This window comes from Prionailurus bengalensis, chromosome D3 (assembly GCF_016509475.1).
Source record: "Prionailurus bengalensis isolate Pbe53 chromosome D3, Fcat_Pben_1.1_paternal_pri, whole genome shotgun sequence".
NCBI lineage: Eukaryota > Metazoa > Chordata > Mammalia > Carnivora > Felidae > Prionailurus > Prionailurus bengalensis.
Genome location: NC_057356.1, coordinates 79965343 through 79987783, shown reverse-complemented (window position 1 = coordinate 79987783; position 22441 = coordinate 79965343). Strand labels below are relative to the sequence as shown.

Below are 22441 nucleotides of genomic sequence, written 5' to 3'. Positions count from 1 at the left end.
AAGCTACCTTATAAAAACTTGAAGACATGGTAGGGTGGCTGGGTGGCTCAGTCGGTTGGGAGTCCAACTTCAGGTCAGGTCATGATCTCGTGGTTTGTGGGTTTGAGCCCTGGGTCGGGCTCTGTGCTGACCGCTGGGAGCCTGAAGCCTGCTTCGGATTCTGTGGCTCCCTCTCTCGCCCCTCCCCTACTAGCACTCTCTCTCTCTCTCTCTCTCTCTCAAAAATGAACATTTTAAAAAAATTTAAAAAAAACCTTGAAGACATGGTAAATACAGAATAAAAGAAATCCATTACTGACAGGCATTAAGTCATTTGTCTTCTCCATCTGATCACCTACTGTCTCTACTAAATAAAAAAAAAAAGTTGGGCTCATCTCTGAAATTACAGTCCGATTTCGATCAGTGCTCTAAAACTTCAAAGTGGAACCAGCATTCCTCTGGCAAAGATACTACAATCTGCTCAGTGTTAATCAATGACATTGCCATAATTTTTATCTTGCAATCTAACTGAAAAGCAAAACAATTACTAAATGGAAGTTTATTCTGGCCCAATTGGCAAAAATACAGAGAAAAAATATAAATGGTGTGTGTCTGTTCAAACCATAAAATTCTTCTACTATTTGAATGTTTTACAAACATGGATTACTCTTTCAGTCAAGAAAAAAGATTAAATACAGTATGAAGACTTCTTTAAGTATTTTAAAAGCACTATCATACTATAATACTTACCTAAGGTCAACAGACTTCTAGGTAAATAATTCAGTAAATCTTGCAAAATTAAACTGTTTTTTTTTTTTTTTTTCTTTTCCAACGTTTTTTTTAATTTTATTTTTGGGACAGAGAGAGACAGAGCATGAACGGGGGAGGGGCAGAGAGAGAGGGAGACACAGAATCAGAAACAGGCTCCAGGCTCTGAGCCATCAGCCCAGAGCCCGACGCGGGGCTCGAACTCACGGACTGCGAGATCGTGACCTGGCTGAAGTCGGGCGCTTAACCGACTGCGCCACCCAGGCGCCCCCAAAATTAAACTGTTTTTAGACATCAATGAAAGAAACTACTTTTGGTTACATATTTAATATTCCAAAGTATGATAAATTTTCAGATTGATATATATCAATCAAAATATATACAAAAAAGAAATAAAAATAACTTAATGTTTTAGATAATCCAAACTATCAATTTTTACACTGTATAATCAACCAAAATGTTCTTATTGAGCTTTATAAAGTCATAATCCAGTTAGCAATAATCAACACACTAAACTTGAACATAGGGGATCTTTAAAAAACAGGCAGTAGTCCAATCCTAAAGGAACACTTATCCTCTGAATTCCTAAAATATAATCTGTGCATTCCAGAGCTTAGTCAAAATCTTCAAAACATGGTACTAAGCACAGTCTTACAGACTTACTTTAGCATTTATCTATTTTCTAACTAGATTAAGAAATTTATAGGCACTGATATTTTGATATATACAACGCATTTGTATTTAAACTGTACTAAAGCTTGTGCTATGTTTGCACATTTATAGAAAGAATATTTAAGAAATAGTTCTTTTTTTTATAACCTTAATTGAAGTGCAGTCCTGCCATCACAGACCTAAATGCAAAAGCTAAAACCATAAAACTTCTAGAAGAAAATGTAGGAGAAAATTTCTGCAACTTTGGGATTGGCAAATATTTCTCATTAGGACACAAAAATCATGAATCATTAAAGGAAAAACTTGATTAACTGGACTTGGAAGAAATTTAAAAAATGACATGCAAACCATACTGGGAAAAGTATTTGCAAAACACATATTAATAAAGGACTTGGGTCCAGAATATATAAAGCCTAATTTAAAAATTCAGTTAAAGACATGAACAGACATTTCCCACAAAAGAAAATATACTAATGGCAAAAAGCTCAGGAAAAGGGAGTTCAGCATCACTAGTTGTCAGGGAAACAAAAATTAAAACCACAATGAGGGGCGCCTGGGTGGCTCAGTTGGTTAAGCGATCAACTCTTGATTTCAGCTCAGGTCGTGATCTCAAGGTTCCTGGGCTCCAGCCCCATGTCTGTGCTGACAGCAGGAGCCTGCTTGGGTTTCTCTCTCTCCTTCTACCCCTCCCCTGCTCTCTCTCTCAAAAATAAATAAATAAACATTTGGGGAAAAAGAAAAAAAAAACAACACAACACATGCGATACCACCAATCTCTCATAGAAGTTAAATAAAAAGCCTGAAAATAGTGTTTAGGGGATGTGGAACTCTCATACACTGGTGATGGGAATTCTAAACGGTACAACCACTTTGGAAAACAGTTTGACAGCTTCTTATAAACTTAAGTATATAGTAACTATATGACCCAACAATTGTATTCTTAGGTATTATCCAAATGAAATGAAAATATGTGTTTATGCAAAAAGAAACCATACAGGAAAGAATATATGCGCTCCATGATTCCATTTATATGAAATTTTAGAGCCGGCAAAACTTATGTATAGAAGTGGTTCCTAATCTGGGGAATTTTGGCCTCCCATTCCCTGGACAATGCTGGAGACATTTTGGTTGTCACAACTTGAGAGATGGAGTAGGAATGGTTGCTACAGGCATCTAGTGTGAAAAGAGAGGCCAGAGATCCTGTTAAACATTCTAGAATTATCAGGTCCAAAATTTTGATAGTGCCCAGGCTGCAAAACTGTTATATAGTGATCAGTAGAGGTCTAAAGGTGGGACTGGGGATATAATGCAAAGAAATATGAAGAAATTCTGAGGATGATAAAAATGTTCTATATTTTAATTGCAATAGTGATTAGTTTTTCAAAACTCATCAAACTATACACTTTAAAATAGGTGCATTTTGTTGCATGCCGTCTTACATCAAAGTTGATGATAAAAAAGTGCCTGTCAAATAACATAAAGCTATACAAAATAATTTAATCCAATGTTAGTTTTTTAATATATATGAATGGAAAAGACAGGAAAGGCAAATATCATTGGTGAGATTACTGATAATTTTTACTTTTTTCTTTTTTGTTCATGTCCTTTGTATTCACTTGAAAATACTACTTAGAGTTTAAATCAAAAATACAACTTTTTTTTTAAAATGTTTATTCATTTTTGAGAGAGAGAGAGCGAGCGTGAGCAGGGGAGGAGCAGAGAGAGAGGGGGACAGAGGCTCCGAAGCAGACTCTGCTCTGACAGCAAGGAGCCCGATGTCTGGCTCGAACCCACGAACCATGAGATCATGACCTAAGCCGAAGTCAGATGCTCCACTGATTGAGCCACTCCGGCCCCCCTAAATATAACTATTTCTATATACAGAAAGTTTTAAAGAGAAATTTTCACGAGTAACAGTGATATCAAGCTGCAATAAGGTAGGCTAAGAAATTCTTTCAACTAGAATGAAGTCACAAAGCAAAGAATAACCTATTTCATTATATTAACAGAGTGGAAAAACAGCAGATGTAATTAAGTTACGTTCAACAATAGGCTAGGGACTATGCAAAGTGTGAATGAAGGGTGTAAAGAGGTCCCTCAAGAAGTACCTATCTAACGGAGAAAAATGATGCTGTCAACAAACCAAATACAAAACAATTAAAGACCACAGTTTACATATGCAAATAGTACAATGAAACAAGCCACTGAGGGGGGGGGGGGAAGACACAAGCAACTAACTAAACATGGGGGGGGGGGGAGGAGGGGGAAGCATTTACAAAGAAGACATTTAGGCCGGCCGGCAACGAGAACAGCTCTTCCTGAAAAGAAGATTATCCTACATACTGAGTAAGGAAGTTGTACCTACTGAGAAAATTTCGTATCAAAGAGAGAAATCTGCCTGGGATTTACCTTGATGGAAAATGCACCCTTTGCACCTGCACCGTGTCTAGATTTGGCAACAGAATTCTCTGGCACCATGCTGACGGAGAGGCAAAACAATCAATTGCGCTGCAGTTTAAAAATCGTACATTTAACCTTTCTTAGTAAATTCCAGTTGGCCTGACATACTAAAACTTCTCACACCATTAGTAAGGGAAAATCTAAGTTGCCTGCCGGAAGAGGATACCGGTAATGCAGAATACATCCTCGAGAGTAGGTTTTCAGGCCGTAAGAAACGCTTATAAATATACGCCAGGTGGGGTAAACAATTACTTTATCGTGCTAAGAATTTTTATAACTTGGTAAAAAGGTAAATTCCTACGTTATGCAGAGAAAAAAAAAGCCTGCGAGGTGGTGGCATCACGAGATAGACCACAGGCAGAACTCCACCGCCCTGCTCTTTAGATTTCTCGCAATTTTGGAAACTACTGAAATGTAAGGCATCGAAATGGAATTGAATGGACTTAGTTAAACAGAACACATTTTGTGCGGCAGGAAATCCAATTTTTGAGTGCGAAGGCCATTCCAAACACAAAGGGTCTTCAGAGGATCTGACTTTGCGGAGAGAACATTTCCTATTCCTTGCTCTCGCTTGACTTTGAGTCAAAGACTTATTGCGCGCAATTTAAGAAACACAGTTTCCTGGTAGTGGTGATTCAGGAGATTAGAGGAAAAGGGAAAAAATGACTAAGGCGATAAGCCAGTTTGCAAGGGAGCCTTCTGTAGCCCCGTAACAGCCAGTGAACTGGAAACTGGGTATTTTAGAGACCGACGCCAACAGGGGAACCCAGGAGCAAATGCAAGACCAGCCCAAGGTTGGAGACACACAAGAGAGAAGAGTCGCCGCCAGATCCTTTTGCTTCCACCGCAAAGACCCCCACCCTTTCCAGCTCTCTCTCTACAACGTTTCTAATGCTCACTACCTGCCCGACAATCTCAACCACCTCGCCAGAGACACAGGCTGCGTTCACTTACTGAGCTGTCCCCCGCCAGACGTCGTACTCGGTTCCCGACCTCCTGCGCCTCCAATGCCAGCTGCTCCAGGGATCCCCGGCGCCCCCATCCCCGGCGGGGTCCCACTCTGCCTCTCGAAGTTGCCTGGATTGGAGAAGTAGTCGCGCAGCCGAGGCAGTTCGCGGCCACTCTCTAACAGCTCGGTGTGCAGCTCCAGAGCGGTCAGCAAGTATTGATCGCGCAACAGCTGAGCCGCGATCGCGTCAATGGACAAGCGGGCAGGGGTCTCCCCACAGCCCCCCAGTGCCACCGCAGCCGCCGACACCTCCCCGGGGAGCCCTGGCCGCGCACTGCTCCCTAAGGCCACGGGATCCTGGGGCGACAGCGAGTCCGCAGAGCCAGGATCTAGGCCGCTCCCGGAACCCAGCCGAAGTCCTGCCCGCCGCTCCTCGGTCGCCGCTACCTCGTCGTCGTCCTCGTCCGAATCGCTGAGGAATGGATTCACACCGCCGCCACCACTGCCACCACCTCCAGGCGCCATCGCCGCCATCTTATCCTGTCAGGACTGTGGGCGCCTCCCTGACTGGCTCTGACAGGCCTCAGCCTCAATTCCCCCTAAGCCGCAGCGGGCACTGCGCACTACCACAACCTTGGCCTGGCCACGTCCCACCTCCCCACCCGGAGACTAGGAGGAGACTCTGAGGCAGGAGGTCCGGATGCAGCAGCACCCGCTGCCTCAGCCACTGCTGCACCAGCAGCCGGGCTCTGCAGGCGTCTTCCTGGTCTTCAGTCTCGCGAGAAAGAGTGCATGTCCTGCCCCTCGCCCCGCCCCAGCCCCGCCCCAGCCCCGCCCCAGCCCCGCCCGTTCTAACGCCAGAGAGCAAAGATTGAAAGGCCCGCTCCCAACTCAAAGGCAAAACTCCGCCCACACTCCTGTTTGATTGGCCAGAGGAGGAGGGAGGGACTGGAGTTACGAAGGACGGGCCCTAGAATTATCGCGAGAGCAGCCCCTGGGCAGGTAGGTTTCGGGGGCGTTCCGCGGTTGAGGGGCAGTTATGACGGTGGTTTAGGAACGTTCTCTTGGCTGTCTTTTCAAGGGGCAGAGGGTAACTCTGCAGGAGAGCTAGCTTTGCGCGGAAGAGGCCTCATTCCCGAGATTACGCGTAACCCGGCTAAGCCCCAGGTAAGCCCGGGGACCAGAGCGCAGAGGTGTGGTGGCACCAAAACTGGCCTCACGCCTGCGGACACGCTGCTTCCGTAATACTTCTCACTTTATTGTTGCTGTTGTTTGCTGCCAGGCGGTGACATTGCCCTCGCACGTGTAGCAGGTGCCCAGGGCAGTTGTTAGAATTTGACATCCTTTCTCTTCCTTTCCCAGCCAAGTGACTGTCCGCTCTGGAGGCCTGGCCACAGCACCGGCTGCTGGAACTTCTGGAAGACCGCCTTCTAGCCACCGAGTTGGTGCCACAAAAAGGGAGGGGTGCGGGAGGTGGAGAAAGTAACTGGACTGTAGAACTCTGGGTTTTGGATTTCCTTGGATCTGTGGATAAATATTCTTAAAGCCTCGGCTTGTGTAACAAGCTCTGAGGGGCTCAATGAGCACTTAGGATTTAAAACACCGTTTGCACAAATGCAGCCCCATCAGCAGAGAGCTAAGTAAACTGAAGTCTAGAAACGTTCAATGGCTTGGTCAAGTCAACTCCACTAGGAAGTATTCCGAGGAACTTTAAAGTCCGTTTTCTTATTATGTCCAAAGCCATTCTTCTCCCACTATGCCTTGCAGTCTTTCTGACTTGGCCATTTAGGCTGGAAATAAGGTATTGACTGTGGAACGTGATTATTTTAAAGCTTGGATGCTTTGGACACTTTTAATTTCCTTTATCAAATGTTAGCACCTAGAGTATACCAAGTTTGGAAGTTCCACGTTTATCTTCTATGTCATTCCCTGATCACCGTGCGAGTGGTAAAGGGATGTTAGTTTCCAGTCAACAGCATTGGAACGCTGTTCCTAAGAGCTTCTATTTTCTTCACCCATAGATTGCCGCTTTTGCAAGGTTTTAAATTTCCTCTCTGTCTGTATAGCTCCCTGTAAGCACCAAAATAAATAGGTGGCAGTAATTGTGTTATCAGGCAAGTTACACGTTACATGGAAGTAGTAAAGTATCTCCTTTAGCTCTGTGGAAAAATAAAAATAGAGCATTCTTATATAACCATAGGTCAGGTTATTGGTTTACGTGTAAAAGTATGCCAACAGTTAAGTGTCGGCTTTCAGTTTACCCAGACTCAGTAAACTAAGATTTTCATTTGAATCAGGCTTTGGGGTTTTTTTCTTTTGTTTTTGCTAGAAGTTTTTTTTTTTTTTTTTGACACTGTTAGTACTTAGGAATTCAAAATATTTTTTATTGATTTATTTATTTAAAAAGTTTTTTTTTAACCTTTATTTTTGAGACAGAGAGAGACAGAGCATGAACGGGGGAGGGGCAGAGAGAGAGGGAGACACAGAATCTGAAACAGGCTCCAGGCTCAGAGCTGTCAGCACAGAGCCTGTCGCGGGGCTCGAACCCACGGATCGTGAGATCATGATCTGAGCCGAAGTCAGGCGCTGAACCGACTGAGCCACCCAGGCGCCCCTCAAAATATTTTTTATAGAACGTTAGCTGCTGATGTTCAAATTCTAAATATTTTTCTGTGCTATACATTGTAGAAAAATATGAAAAAAAAGATCCCGATCTTAGGAAAATAGTATCAAAATAGCTAATGCTGTATCCTGTTACTATTTATTAGCACAAAGTATTGCTGATGTTTACTGTAATTGAATTTTCCAGAGAGATTGAAAGGGAATCAATTTCTGGAATGGAGGAATGGGAGGGACTAGTGATAGGCATGGAAAGGGCATGATTGGAAATGGATTATTTACATACAGTATTTCCATCCCTGTAATGGAATTTTTTGAATCTCCTGCACTTAGGGTCCCTGAAGAGGCTTTTGCTTATTACGTAGGAGAGCCCAGAGTTTACGTCCCAGTTCTGCCTATTATTTGCTGCGAGACCTTAAAAAAATTACTTAGCTTCTCTCAGTCTCCCTTAACATCTATCTGTCAAGGGGGTAATGAAAAGTACCCAATTAGGAATGTGCTTGTCACAGTGCTTGGTACCTAGTACACCATAAATGTGTTTACTATAGTCAGTTCTCAATTAGTGCAATATTAGTATATGTTGAAAATATTTGAGAGGTTTTTAAAAATAAAACAAATATCAACTATTTAGTAGCTAAAGCTGGAAAAAAAACAAGTCAGTAGGGTGCAAAGGGAATATCTTTAATTTAGGGTCGGATTTCCAAAATGTAACTTGAAAACAGATTTAAAATATGTCTTCTCAGAGAGCTGTAAGAAGTTGGATGTAGAATTGCTTCCATGATTGACTTCCTATGCAAATCTGTAGTTTCCTGATTCTTCTTCACAACCTGTAATCATGGACTTGTTTATATGACCTTTCAAGACCACAACACATCAACTGGCCATCTTCTCAGTAAGTACTTTTCTTTTCCGCAATACACAAAGGTTTAATTATCAATAAAAATGTTTAAGAAGTGGCACAAACCAGAATATTAATAATTGCTGATCGCTACTTATGATAATTTATTATGAATGTGGTTGGGAAATTTTCTACTTAGCAAAATTTGCATTAGTGTAGGTCTTTACGGCTAAAGTTTCATTGAATAATGAGGACAGTCATCTAAGCTTGTATCGTAGCAATGAAATGTTAAATATTGTTTTTTCTTTTAAGCAGTTCAAATATTTTAGGGCTTAAAAAATAATTTTTGGCTTTAATAGTCTTAAAATGACCACAAATAACATTTTAAATGCAAATTTTGGGTTGATTAAAGTTTTAGAAATGGCTAATTTTTTAATGGTTTTTCAATGCATGGTAAATATTCCACAGGAATAAGCTAAATCACTTTTATTGGAACATGGATACGTAGGTGTTTTAAAATTTTTTGCAGTTATTTATTTTGAGAGGTTTCCAAATGATTCAACGATGACAGAGTTTTCTTTTTCAATAAATCTGAATAAAATGTTATTCTCTTTAAAGAGAAATATTAAGTAATAATGTTATTTAATATACATGTGCTGGGCAATAATAAAATAGGTAGTATGTAAAGGATGATATTTTGGAATCACTGCCATTTTATGTATAGTAAGTGACTTAAGCATAAAAGTTTGGTGTTTTGTTTTATTTTGTTTTGTTTTTTTAAGTATCCTGAATCTTCATAGTTCCTGTTTTCTGGAGGAATAAAAAGAGAAGCAAGGCAGCCTCTAGTGGCTATAGTGCATATTACATGTACATTTGAAATGATAATTCTAAATAATTTATTCAGCAAACATTTGAGTCTTTACTAAGCAAATGAGTGCCGGAGAAACCCTGTCTTGCTGTCATGGAATTATGGCTAAGTGATAGAGACAGACATTAATCCAAATCATAAAGGACACAGCTATGTACTAACAAACTGAAGTACTGGTTTTGGGTTTTGGTTTGGACTGCATAGTCCCTGAGGAAGTAATGCTTGAAAATGCAAGCAGATGTTATGAAACAATGGAGTGAGAGAGGGTGGAGGGTGGGTTGGAAGTGTGAATTATGCAGAGGTCTATAACAGTAGGAAGCATAGGCCACTTAAATGAAAAAGACCAATGTGGCGCGATGCCTTAAAGCAAGGGGGAGTGTCATGAGGCAAGGCTAGAAAGGGAGGCAGAGGCCGGTCCCTGTAACACCTTGTTAATCATATTAAGGCTTCTAGTCTTGATTAGGATGGGAGAGAGGCCCTGAAGGGTTTTACACAAGGGGAGAGATGTTCAGATTCGCATTTTGAAAAAAGCAAAATCAAAAAGTAATATGTGGCTATACAGGGAAAAGTTGTAAAGAATGACTGCTGGTTCTCTTGTGTACCTGAGTGCAAGGTGGTGCCATCTCCTGAGACTGTAAACACTAAGGAGGTAGGAGGGTTACTACCTAAACAGGGTTCACGGGGGATATCGTGAGTTTGGTTTTAAACATAATTCAGTTTGTGTCTCAAGTGGTTGTGTTAAGGTTGGAGTTACATATAAGGATTTGGAGCTGTTTGTAAGGCTTGCATATAGGTGCGAGCTGAAGCCAAGGGTGGATCAAAAAAGCCTGCACGGACGGAGGGGTGCCTGGCTGGCTCAGTTGGTGGAGCATGAGACTCTTGATCTCGGGGTTGTGAGTTTGAGCCCAACAATGGGTATCAAGATTACTTAAAAATAAAATCTTCAAAACAATAGGAAGTATAAAAGTGAGAATAAAAGCCTAAGATCAAGTTTTGAGTAACCCTAAAACGCAATGACCAGACAGAGACCATTCTTCTTTGGACAGAGAAGTAGAAGGAAAACTGGAGGAATGTCCACAACAGCCAAGAAATGAGAGCTATTTAAGACAGAGATCATGGTCAATAGACACAAACTGAACGGAAGATGGAAGACTGAAAGCCCCTGGATTTTGCAATATTGGCTACATTATGTTAGTGAAAGCTCTCTCTTTCTCTGATGTAATGGAAACAAAGGCTCAATTTGTTTGAGATTTAGAAGATCAAGGAAAAAGAGGTCATATTATTTTCAAAAAATTCGGCTGTGTTGGGGAGAAAAGGACAGCCAATCCCTTTAAAATTTTTCTTTATCAATTTTTATATTTGTGAGGTATGTCCTTGGCATAGGTGTGGGCTTAACTAATTTTCAATGCTGTAGGGTATTTCATTATGAATAAAAACTGTATCTGTTCCTTTTGTTAGATATTGTTTCCAGTTTTTATTACGAATAGCCAAAGACAAGAATTGAATTTAAAATGTGTTGCCTGTATTTGTATCTGATGTGGAGTTTATCTTAATACATTCTAAAGTGGTAACTATACTAGTGCTTCTGTCCATTGGTTAAAAACATAAAATTAGAGCTCTATCTCACACCATATACAAATACGTTCTAGATAATGACGTGTGAAAAAAATTTAAAACTATTTTTATGCAACATAAGACAAGAGAAATTTTCTCGTAGAAAACACAGAAAAGTTCAGTCCAGAGAGGATAAATTTGGTGAATTATGTTGCATTAAACTTCTATTTAACAAAAACCACCACAATTTTTATGTAAGTATATACATGTTTCTATATATATGTAGAGACACACACACATATAATATAATGTACAAGTCAAAGAAATAAGGCCAACAACTATAATCCTATTTGATCAAAAGATATAGATACACACAGTTGAAAAGATAGGGAACCCAACTGGCCAGTAAAAACATGAAAAGATGTTCGTGCTCACTAGTAATAAGGCAAATAGATGCCCAAACCACAGGATGCCATTTCATCCTGTTTAGATTGGCTTAAGGTAAATAGGATAATGCCAGTTAATTGTGGGGATTTAGAGAAAATAGGAATCTCATATACTGCCGATATGCATCTAAATTGTGATTGACACTTTGCTACTATCTTGTGAAGTTGAGAATACAGTTTATTCTAGCAATTCCACTTAACAGAGATGGTTTTCAAACTTATGTGTATATAAAATAGTTTGAAAGAGATATTTCACTACAGTGTGCTATATTCGTATACACGCACATACATAGGGAAAAATTAACAATACTTTTTCAAAACAATTCTTTACTACTTCTGAAGTACCTTATTGTGATGTGTTCTCTATCCTATTGTATTCCCTTCTATTTCATTTTATTTAAAAGAGAAAAAGGTAATTGCAATCCACCAAATTAATTTTGTAATGAATCATCATTCTGTTTGTCTTCTGAAAATCTCCCAATTTTACCAGGAGAGATGTGCAAAATTGCAGAATTCTTTGTAGTAATGACAATCGGGGACAACGTCTATCAGGATAATTTTCAAATGAATTGTAGTATAGTTATAGTAGAATACATGTGTGCCTAAATATTTAAATAACTTATAAATTTTTTGATAGTGCTGGCTAGAATAGGCTCATAAAAGGAGTAAGGACTTTGCATATATACTGGTAAAAATTAATTTCTAAGTAGAATGGGGAAAGCATGAATGGAAATATTGGTGATTATAATGTTAATCGAATCTTGTAGAATGACAGCTTTTAATCACATAATTGGCTGAGTTTAAAATGTGTATCCTCTGCGTAGAAGAATTGCAAATAATTTATGTAGGTACTTGATGGTCTTAGTAGATAGAGTATAACTCCCCGTAACTCCTCATTCCGTAAGTATTGGTTGCACATAGTGGGTTCCTTCCAAAGAGCATAATATGAAAGGGGAGGGGAAATCATTAACTTTATTGTGGAGAAACCTGACAAACACTCCCTCAGCAGATGATCAAGTTTAATATCGATGGTGATAAGTCATGTTGATGGTATGCACCCTTGATATGTGATAAGAGCGGCATTTTACACATGGAGTTTTCCTCCCCCAAATCCATAACCCCCTTCTAATTAACCATGAAAGAAACATCAAATTCCAATAGAGGAGCCTCCTACAATATACCTGACTACGACTCTTCCGAACTTGCGAGTCTTCAAAACAAACTCTGAGAAATTGTCACAACCAAGAGAAGCCTAAGGAGGCATGACAGGTAACTGTACTATGATATCTTGGAACAGATAAAGGACATCAGGTATGAAGAAAAAAATGTGAATTCTTCTCAAGTGTACAGCTGAACATGAGTCATCTGCATAACTAGCAACCTCTGGTGGTTACTGGCCATGAGGAAATTTGATAATTAGTTCTTACAGGACACGTGTAAAGTCACATACCGTTGTCACTTGGAAGTGACATACCTCATGCTGAAAAAAATATACACCCCAAAATATTAAGTATAAAGAAGCATATGAACTAGTGTGAATTACATAGCTTACTAGTTTACCTGATAATCTCTTGCGTGCAGGTCTCAACTACTTTCTTACAGTTTTGACTGGCAATATTTGCTCCTCACATGGCAGGTTTCTATATTTTTATTAGCTATCAAAAGTAGTTAACACAGTCTCTAGATGACATTACAGAAAATGGCTGAGTATGGCCCTTAAAAGAACAGTTCCTCTACTGAAACAAACAAGCTGTCAAAGAGTGATAGAATTGGCTTTTTTGGAACTCTAGAATCTGATCCAATATTTATGGCAACTAGCAGACTGCTTAATGAAGAAAAGGGCAGTTGGGTTTTGGTAAGAGAACGCAGTGGTGTTTTTACCCACTGGATTACCATCTCCATTCACTGATGTGGCAGGGGCAGCACCTGTGGGGACTGCGGCCTGTATTCCTGGTGTGACTTACTGGTATTTACTTTGGACTTTGTTCTTAAAATACTGTGATCTGGTGGCTTCCTGAGGGACCAATGCAGAGGCCGACTTTTGTCTCACATTCCCCCTTCCCCCACATATAACCCCAAATGCATGGAATGCCTGCTGGGAAAAGACCTAATAGGTCCCTTCCACATCTGGTGGATCTGTGAGCTCCATGCAAGGAGAAACTGGTCAGGCTTAGCAAAACAAACAGACGACTGACACCATCAAAATTCAACATAAGTAAGCCCTGGTGAAGGAGGAGAATCTGATTTCCAGGATTACCACACTGTAATATTAAAAATGCAAGTTTTCAACAAAAAATTCCAAGGCACAGAAAGAAATCAGGAGAATATGGCTCATTCAAAGGAAAAAAAAATCAACAGATATGATTCTTGAGGAAGTCTAGACTTTGGACTTATTACACAAAGACTTCAGTAAACTGTCTTAAATACGCTTAAATACGCAAGGGAAATGATGGACAAAAAAAACTAAAAATCAGAAAGTGATGCATGAATAATGAGAGCATCAGTAAAGAGATAGGAATTATGAAGAAGAACCAAATGGACATACTGAAGCTGAAAAGTACAATAATTGGAATGAAACATTCACTAGATGAATCCAACAGAAATTTGGACAGGTGGAAAGAAGAATGTGGAACCGGGGCCAATCGAAATTATCCAGTTGGAGAAGCTGAAAGAAGAGTGAACTAAAGAAAAGCCTGAGAGAACTGCAAAACACCGTCTTTAAATAATGAGCTTTTTAGTATGGTTGACGCTGATGTGAGCATTAAATCACTTAAAGCCTGTGAGCTTAGGAAATAACCTTTATTTACAAGAACAAAGGTTACATGAAATCACAGCTATCCATAAAATTTGTGGTGGTTACAACTCTGGCTCTAGCCAGTGTTATCTTTTGAGTACAGGCTTAGGCTCCAAAGTAATTTTTTTCTACTTTTTATTTTGAAATATTTTTAGATCTGTAGAGAAGTTACAAAAATACTACAGAGAGTGATTGTGTTATTATACACTCTTCACCCACTGCACCTAATGTGAACATAGAACTACAGTATAATTATCAAACACCAGGACATTAACAGTTGTCTAATACTATCAACTAAACTACCGTTCTTAGTTGAAATTCACCAGGTTTTCCACTATTGTGTATTTTCTGGCTCAGGATCCAATCCAGGTTTCCTTATTGTATTTAGTTATGTCTCTTCAGCCTCCATTCTATGACAGTTCCTCAGTCTTTCATTGTGTTTTATGCCCATGATACTTTTGAAAAGTACTGGTCCATTATTTTGTGGACTGTTTCTCAATCTGAGTCTGTCTGATACACTCCCCTGAATAGATCGACGTTATTAGCATTTTTGGAAAGTATACCACATATTCTTTTGCCAAAAATACTATGTCGTGCCTTTCTTAGTGTACCATATTAGGGTTATATGATGTTAATGTATCTTATTACTGGTTAGGTTAGCCTTGACCCCTTGGTGTGGTGATGTCTGAGGGGTTTCTCCATTGTAAGTTACTCTTTTTCCTTTGTAATTAATATATATTTAGGAGAGATTCTTTTAAGACTGCAAATATCCTGTTTTGCTTCAAACTTTCGCCCACTCAGTTTAGCATTTATCAATGGATCTATGGTGGCATAACTATTACTGTGGTGTTTACCTAGTTGTAATTTTATATTTCCCTCAATCCTTCTGCATTTATTAATTGGAATTTTCTGTGGAAAGGAGGTGTGAGATTCTAAATTCAGTATCATTGCATTCTGGTGGAGATATGGGATCATAATCAAGTTATTACCTGATTAAGTAGTTATCTCTAACATGATGTTAAAGAAAAAAGTATCAGCTATATTCTCATTTGATTTTCCTTCCTGAAATTCTTTTTTTTTTAAATTTTTTAATGTCTATTTACTTTTGGGAGAGACAGAGTGTGAGTGGGAGAGGGGCAGAGGGAGAGAGAGAGAGAGGGAGACACAGAATAGGAAGCAGGCTCCAGGCTCCGAGCTGTCAGCAAAGAGCCCAGTGCGGGGCTCAAACTCATGGACCGTGAGATCATGACCTGAGCCAAAGTCGGCCACTTAACTGCAACCCTGAAATTCTTTTTTTTTTTAATTTTAATTTTTTACTTTATTATTTTTCTTATTTTAGTGGGAGGAGGGCCTGAGGGGGGGAGAGAGAGAGAAACTTAAGCAGACTCCATGCTCAGCATGGAGCCCAGTACAGGGCTCAATCCCTTTACCCTGGGACCATGACCTGAACTGAAATCAAGAGTTGGACGCTCAACGGACTGAGCCACCCAGGAGCCTTCCTTCCTGGAATTCTTTTTAATATCCTTATTTGACCTTATTTTCCTTATATTGAAATAAATTATTTAAGTATAAAGATCACTTGAAAATAGGCTAGGAATACAGGAGTTTGGGGTTAAGACCTGTGTATAAAACTCCTGAAGACCAATTAGAATAAAATATAATCACCAATGAAATTTAGTAGGATTTGTAGAGTACAATATATGATAATTACTTTGAGGAAGGGAAAAATTTGTATCATGTAGTTTAGTGGGAAAACCCATTTATAGGTTTTTGAAGTGGTCCAGGTAAGGAAATGATGAACTTTTGTGGTGGTTGTGAATGTGGAGAAGTAAAAAACACAAGCTCTTTTGAAAATAGACCCCAACTGGACACTGAGAAATATTAAATAAAAATACAGTGTGTATGTCATTAATATTTGGTGATAATGAATATTCCAAGTCCGTAATCAAGGAGTTATGAAGTTGACTTGACTGGAATAGAAAAATACAGTATGCCTTTTTCTTTTCTATTACTTTCTTTCAAAATAATGTAAACTCAGCTATTTTGAGTTCCATTTGAAAAATAAAAATAAAAGTTGAGTTGCTTTAATCAACAATTTAGTTGTTTAGAGTATTCCTAGCACTTTACATTTGTACCTTACATGTCTTGGTTACTTTCCATTGGACTCCTGTCATAGAATCAGGCTGACGGTGTCTTTTTTTAGGAGTAAGGAGACTAAGACAAGGAGTGATATGACTGGGATCCTGCTGTTCTTATACAACAGCACAATTTTTATTTTGGCTATTACAGCTCTAGGAAGGTCAAAGTTCTCAAATAAAATTTTTGTTCCACTACTTAAATAAGCTTTTGGGTAGTAGAAAATTTATATGATCCTTTAACACACAGACTTTGTTACTCCATTCAGAAAAGCTGTGTAATAGCAATGGGAAAAAGAGAAGATAAGTCCAGAGAGTTATTTGTAAATGCAAATGAAAGTGAGAAGTGATCTAGGTGTTTGCTTATTTGTAATCATGATAAAGAGAGTACTAACTTTTCCATGATAAACAAGAGATATTTAAATCAGTGTGAGTTTCTGTATATTCAAATATACCATGTATACTTTAGCTCTGACGAGTTTAAGATCTAACTGAAATGAATTAAGTGCTTGAAAATTGGCTTACTTTAAACAACTCAATATGATATTTGATAGACTCTGTCCTGGACTGGAGGATAGAAAAAAGGAGAATAATTTAACAAAATGTTATGAATAATTTTAGACCAATAAATTTAACAATTTGTATGAAATGGACAAATTTCTTTTATTTTTGTAATGTTTATTTATTTTTGAGAGACAGAGAAAGAGTGCCAGTTGGGGAGGGGCAGAGAGAGAGGGAGACAGAATCCAAAGCAGACTCTAGGCTCTGAGCTGTCAGCACAGGGCTTGATGCAGGGCTCGAACTCACAGAACATGGGATCATGACCTGAGCCAAAGTCGGAAGCTCAACTGACCGAGCTACTGAGGTGCCCCTGAAATGGACAAATTTCTTAAAGGATGTAACTACCAAAACTCAACAATTAGTAAATAATCTGAATATCCCTATATATATGAAGAAATTGCATTTATAGTTGAAAACCTTCCCACAAAGAAGACTTCAAGCCATTGGTTTCACTGGCAAATTGTTACACAATAACAGAAGAAATAATACACATTCTACACATACTCTTCCAAAAAATAAAAGCAATACTTCCAAACTCATTGATACCAAAACCAAAGACATCACAAGAAAAGAAAATCGTAGCCTAATATCTTTCATAAACATTGCTTTAAAATGCTAAACAGTATTTTAGCAAATGAAATCCAACAGTCTATAGAAAAGATATTACTTAATAATGACCAAGTGGGAATGCAAGCTCGTTTTAACATTTGTAATCCAATCAATATAATTCACCACATTAAGAGACTGAAACAGAAACACCAAATACTCACGATCATCTCAATAGGTCCAGTAAAAAGCATTTGACAGCATCCACCATCCATTCGTGATTTTAGGATGTGACAGTGATATGAAGAGTAGAAGTGAATTTCTTTAACTTAATAAGGGAAATCTACAGAGCCCGGAAAACTGGCAACTTTCACCCTAAGATTGGAAACAAGGCAAGGATTTTTATTGTTACCGCTTCTATTCATCCGGAGAATACTGGAGATTCTGGACAGTACACTAAACATGAGACAAAAATGAAAGACATTTATATTGATAAGGAAGAAGTCCTTTATTCACAGATGATATAATTATCTCTAGAAAATTGAAAGGTATCTACATAAAAGCTACTTATCACTGTTGCAGGATACAAGGTAAGTGTATAAAAATTGGTGATTGAAGAACTAACGAGGAGAAATTGAAATAAAAACTACCACTTGCAATAATATCAAAAAATACAGAGTATGTAGGGGTGAATTACACAGCCATGAGGAAAGTTTTGAGGGTTATGGGTATGTTCATTATCTCGCCTGTGTTTATTGTACATTTTATAAATTTTTTTTCCAACGTTTGTTTATTTTTGGGACAGAGAGAGACAGAGCATGAACGGGGGAGGGGCAGAGAGAAAGGGAGACACAGAATCGGAAACAGGCTCCAGGCTCCGAGCCATCAGCCCAGAGCCCGACGCGGGGCTCGAACTCACGGACCGCGAGATCGTGACCTGGCTGAAGTCGGACGCTTCACCGACTGCGCCACCCAGGCGCCCCATTTATTGTACATTTTAAATCTGTACAATCTATTATAGACCAGTTATGCCTCAGTAGAGCTATAAAAATGCTAGAAAGAACATTATTGGGGCACTTCAAAAATTGGAGTACAGATGGTCAATGAGATGAAATGCCAATGTTGAATTTACTGAAGCTGACAACTGTTGTAAGAGAGTACCACTGTTCTCAGGAAATAAACACTGAAGTATTTAGAGCTTAAGGGCCACAGAGTATGTAACTTATCCTCAGATGCTTCCAAAACAATATTACGTAATTGTATACACGTGCATACACACGTGGGTGTGCATGTACGTACACGAGGGGTAAGATAGATGAGGAAGGGAGAGGAGAGGCAAGACAAAAAAATGATAAAGGAAATGTGGAAAGTGTGAACATTAGATGTGTGTGGCTAAGGGGTATACTGGTTTTTGTACCGTTATTCTTGCAACTATTTTCTCAGTTTGAAGTTACTTTCAAATAAAAAAGATTAAAAATCTGTATTTAAAAAAGTGCTGTCACTTACAAAAATTCCGTATGTAGGACACAAAATAAATAACTCAAAGAAAAATTAATTGAACTTAACCAAAATTTAAAAGGACTGCTTTTTGAAAAACACTTAAAAATGAAAAGGGAGGGGCACCTGGGTGACTTAGTAGGTTAAGTGTCTGACTCTTGTTTTCGGCTTAGGTCACGATCTCACAGTTTGTGGGTTCATGCCCTGCATCCAGCTCTGTGGGGAGCCTGCTTGGGATTCTCATTCTCTCTCTCTCTCTCTCTCTCCTTCTCCCGCTCCCTCTCTCTCTCTCTCTCTCTCTCAAAATAAAGAAATAAACTTAAAAAAATGAAAAGGGGGGGGAAGAGCATTAAGAAAATGTCCGTTAAACATGAGAAGTTGCTGAATGTCACTGGTCATTGGGGAAATGTAAATTAAAACCACAGTAGGTTACAAGGACACTCCCACTTTAGGAAAGGTGAAATTAAGCAGGATAAAATACCAAATATGTTGGCAAATATATGGAGCAACTGGGGCTATCAGACACTTCTGGCCTGGAGGACATTACGCTGGCTGAGATGAGCTAGTCACAGAAGGACAGACACTGCATGACCCTTCTTACGTGAGATAATCTAAGAGAGAGAGTCAGACTTATGGAAGTGGAGAGTGGAATGATGGTCTCCAGGGACTGGGTGGGGGGAGGAGAAATGGGAGTTGTTGTTCAATAGCTAGAAAAATCTCAGTTTTGCAAGATGAATCAATTCTAGGCATCTGCTGTACAACATTGTGCCTATAGTTAACAACTGTATTGTACACTTAAAAATTTAAGAGGGTGGATCTCATGTTAAGTGTTCTTACCAGAATTAAAAAAAAAAAAATACCCATACAGATAAGGAAAGTAGCAGCAGAGCAATGAAGCTAAAGTTGATGCATTGGTATGAAACATAGTTTGGGATTTGGTTCTCTAAGAGATTTACATCTATTCAATTAGATTTTAAACTCAACAAGGACGGCAAACAAGTTTTTCTCACATGATGAGTCCAGCTTCATGTACATCGGGAACAATATTAGCTAATACTTAATGAGTGCTGACTCTGGTCGGCACTCTTCTGCGTATTTTACACATATTAACTCAATTCTAATAACACCTCAGGAAGGTACTATTGTTATCGCCATTTAACGGATGAGGAAACTGAGGCACAAAGAAGTTAAATAACTTGCTTCAAGTCACACTGCCAGTAAGTAGAGAAGACAGGATTTGAATCCCTGCAGTGGAATGCTTCGGTACACACTCTTTCCCATAATGCCATCCAGCCCCTCAAAGAAAGTGAGATCAATTCTGGACACACTGGTTATCTGAATAAGTGTTAGAAAAAGCTCAGGCTCTCCAGTGATGTGACCCAGGATTCAAATCTCAGCTCTTCCCCTTACTATCTTGGGAGGATCATTAGGCCCCATTAGACTCTTTGCTATGAAAATGGGGTTCTAATACTTAGTTGACAAAGCAGATTCTGAGGATTAGAGGAGAGAATGTAAGTAAAGTACCCAATGCAGGATCTGATGCAGAGTAGACAGTCAATAGTAAGTAGCTAGTGCTATAATTGAATACTCTTACTATGGAGATATGTGATACACAATATATAAAAGAATGTAAAGCACATTACACTTACTATAAAAATTAGGTTAAATTCTTAAATGGCACTTATAGCAACATTATAGATTGTCAATAAAGTTTTAAAGCACTTTCTGAAAAAACTGTGTATAACAGGTGTGTAAAGTAATTTGGAAAGTTTGGCAGTTCTTTATATGAATTTAAACATCTGCTTGCCATTTAACCCAGCAGTTCTCATTCTGCATATTTACCCAAGAGAAATGAAAGCATGTATACATAAAGTCCTGTGCATTTGCTGTTTTAAGAAGCTTTATTTATAATAGCCAGAAACTGGAAACAATTCACATTATCCTTCAAGAGGTTAATACATAAACAATTTGTGGTATATCCCTACAGTGGGAGACTTCTTAATATTAAAAAGGAAAAAACAACTAAATCACCTGCATGAATCTCAAAAACATGCTAAATGAAAATAGATATAATAAACTATGTATTATGATTCCATCTCAGTGATGATCTAGAACATTCAACATTAATCTTTCATTTTTTTGCTTGAATTTTTTTTTAATGTATTATTTATTTTTGAGAGAGAGACAGACAGAGCATGAGCAGGGCAGGGGCAGAGAAAGAGGGAGACACAGAATCCAAAGCGGGCCCCAGGCTCTGAGCTGTCAAGCACAGAGCCTGATGCGTTGCTCAAATCCACAAACCGCAAGATCATGACCTGAACCGAAGTCGGACGCATAACCAACTGAGCCACCCAGCCGCCTCTCAACATTAATCGTGAATCACAGAAGACGGATTAGTGATTGCTTGTGGTCAGGACTATAGAGCAGGGATTGTCTGCAGAGGGACATGGGGGAACTTCTTAGAGAAAACTATTCTAGATCTCGATTCTGTTTATGTGAGTACATACTTGCCAAAACATAAAACTTAAAATAGGTCCATTTTTATATATAAATTATACTTTAATAAAGTTGATTGAAAAATTAAAAAGTAGGTGCTTCAGAAAGTTTAGAATGCTTTAGAATGCTTCAGAAAAAAATTAGTAAGGCTGTTGATCTTAAAATAACGTTTAAATAAGTGGAAGGTATGACAGAGAGCCCTTACACTCAAAAAGAAAAACGGGTAATTTTAATTTAATAACATGTTTAAGAAAATTAAAAACATCCATTAGTAGATAGTTTTTTGGATCTGAAAGAATTATAGTAGAATTCCTTGTTAGCATTGAAAAATGGGCTGCTAGATATTATATTTTTATTATAAATACAGAATATATGATTATTTATTTATTTATTTAATGTGTATTTATTTTAGAGAGTGAGAGACAGAGAGTGCAAGAGGGGAAGGGCAGAAAGAGGGGGAGACACAGAATCTGAAGCAGGCTCCAGGCTCTGAGCTGTCAGCACAGAGCCCGATGCGGGGTTTGAACTCACAAACTGTGAGCTCATGACCTGAGCCAAAGTTGGGTGCTCAACCTACTGAGCCACCCAGGTGCCCCAGAATGTGTGATTATTTAAATCAAGGAAAATGAAGGGGAGGGGTCTACTTCTGGTGGTCAGAGAAACCTTGAGGAGGTGACAGTTGAGGAGATGTGAGAAATTTGAGAGGCAGGCTGCCGTGGGAGGAGCCAACCAAAGAGCCCAAGATAGATTGTGTGGACTTGAGAGGTTTCCTCGGTGCTGCAAGACCTTCAAGGCCAAAAGCAGGAAGGTCCCAGGCTAACCAGGAGTAGGTCGTCTCCTCCACTTGTGCTCTCCGTCCCATCTTTTCTGGCTTTCACAAGGGTTTGTAAGTCCTGCAGTTTCCCCAGCTTTCATCTCTTTCTGCATTCAGAATCATTCCTCAGCACCCAAATTTATTTCTAGGAGAAGAAAACCATCTAGTGGCCCTATGTCAGTTTTCATTTTTCTTCTTCAGAGTTAACGCTCTCCCAAAAAGCTGTATTCATTCCACTGTCTTTCCCTTCCTTACCTCCTGTTCACTTTCCAAACAAGCACTTTAATAGGGCTCAGCCCTTAGTACTCTGTTGCAATTCTTCAGTGAGGTTAATGACACCCTTCAGCCACCAAGTCACTGTGCAGCCCTACTCTTACTCCAGTCTTTATCTGACACAGTTGACCATACCTTCCTTTCTTGAAACACTGTTATTAATAACAATTTC

At 39.0% G+C, this 22441-nt stretch overlaps 2 protein-coding genes across 7 annotated transcripts in view; one reads left to right on the top strand and one right to left on the bottom strand.

The window, feature by feature from the left end:
- RELCH (RAB11 binding and LisH domain, coiled-coil and HEAT repeat containing) overlaps positions 1 to 5597 on the bottom strand; it is a 116739-nt gene extending 111142 nt beyond the window's left edge. For 4 of the 6 annotated variants that reach the window (XM_043559019.1, XM_043559020.1, XM_043559021.1 and 1 more), the window contains exon 1: positions 4834 to 5596. In XM_043559019.1, coding sequence (XP_043414954.1) covers positions 4834 to 5362 — 529 coding nt within the window. In that variant the 5' untranslated portion in view covers positions 5363 to 5596. Of the gene's footprint in view, positions 1 to 4833 lie in introns of all 6 variants that reach the window. The other 2 variants (XM_043559022.1, XM_043559024.1) reach the window with 1 other exon arrangement.
- A 227-nt stretch (positions 5598 to 5824) lies between these two features.
- PIGN (phosphatidylinositol glycan anchor biosynthesis class N) overlaps positions 5825 to 22441 on the top strand; it is a 105037-nt gene continuing 88420 nt past the window's right edge. Inside the window, 3 exon segments of the mRNA XM_043559018.1 lie at positions 5825 to 5995; positions 6191 to 6269; positions 8191 to 8339. The gene's annotated coding sequence lies outside the window, so the exon portion shown is untranslated.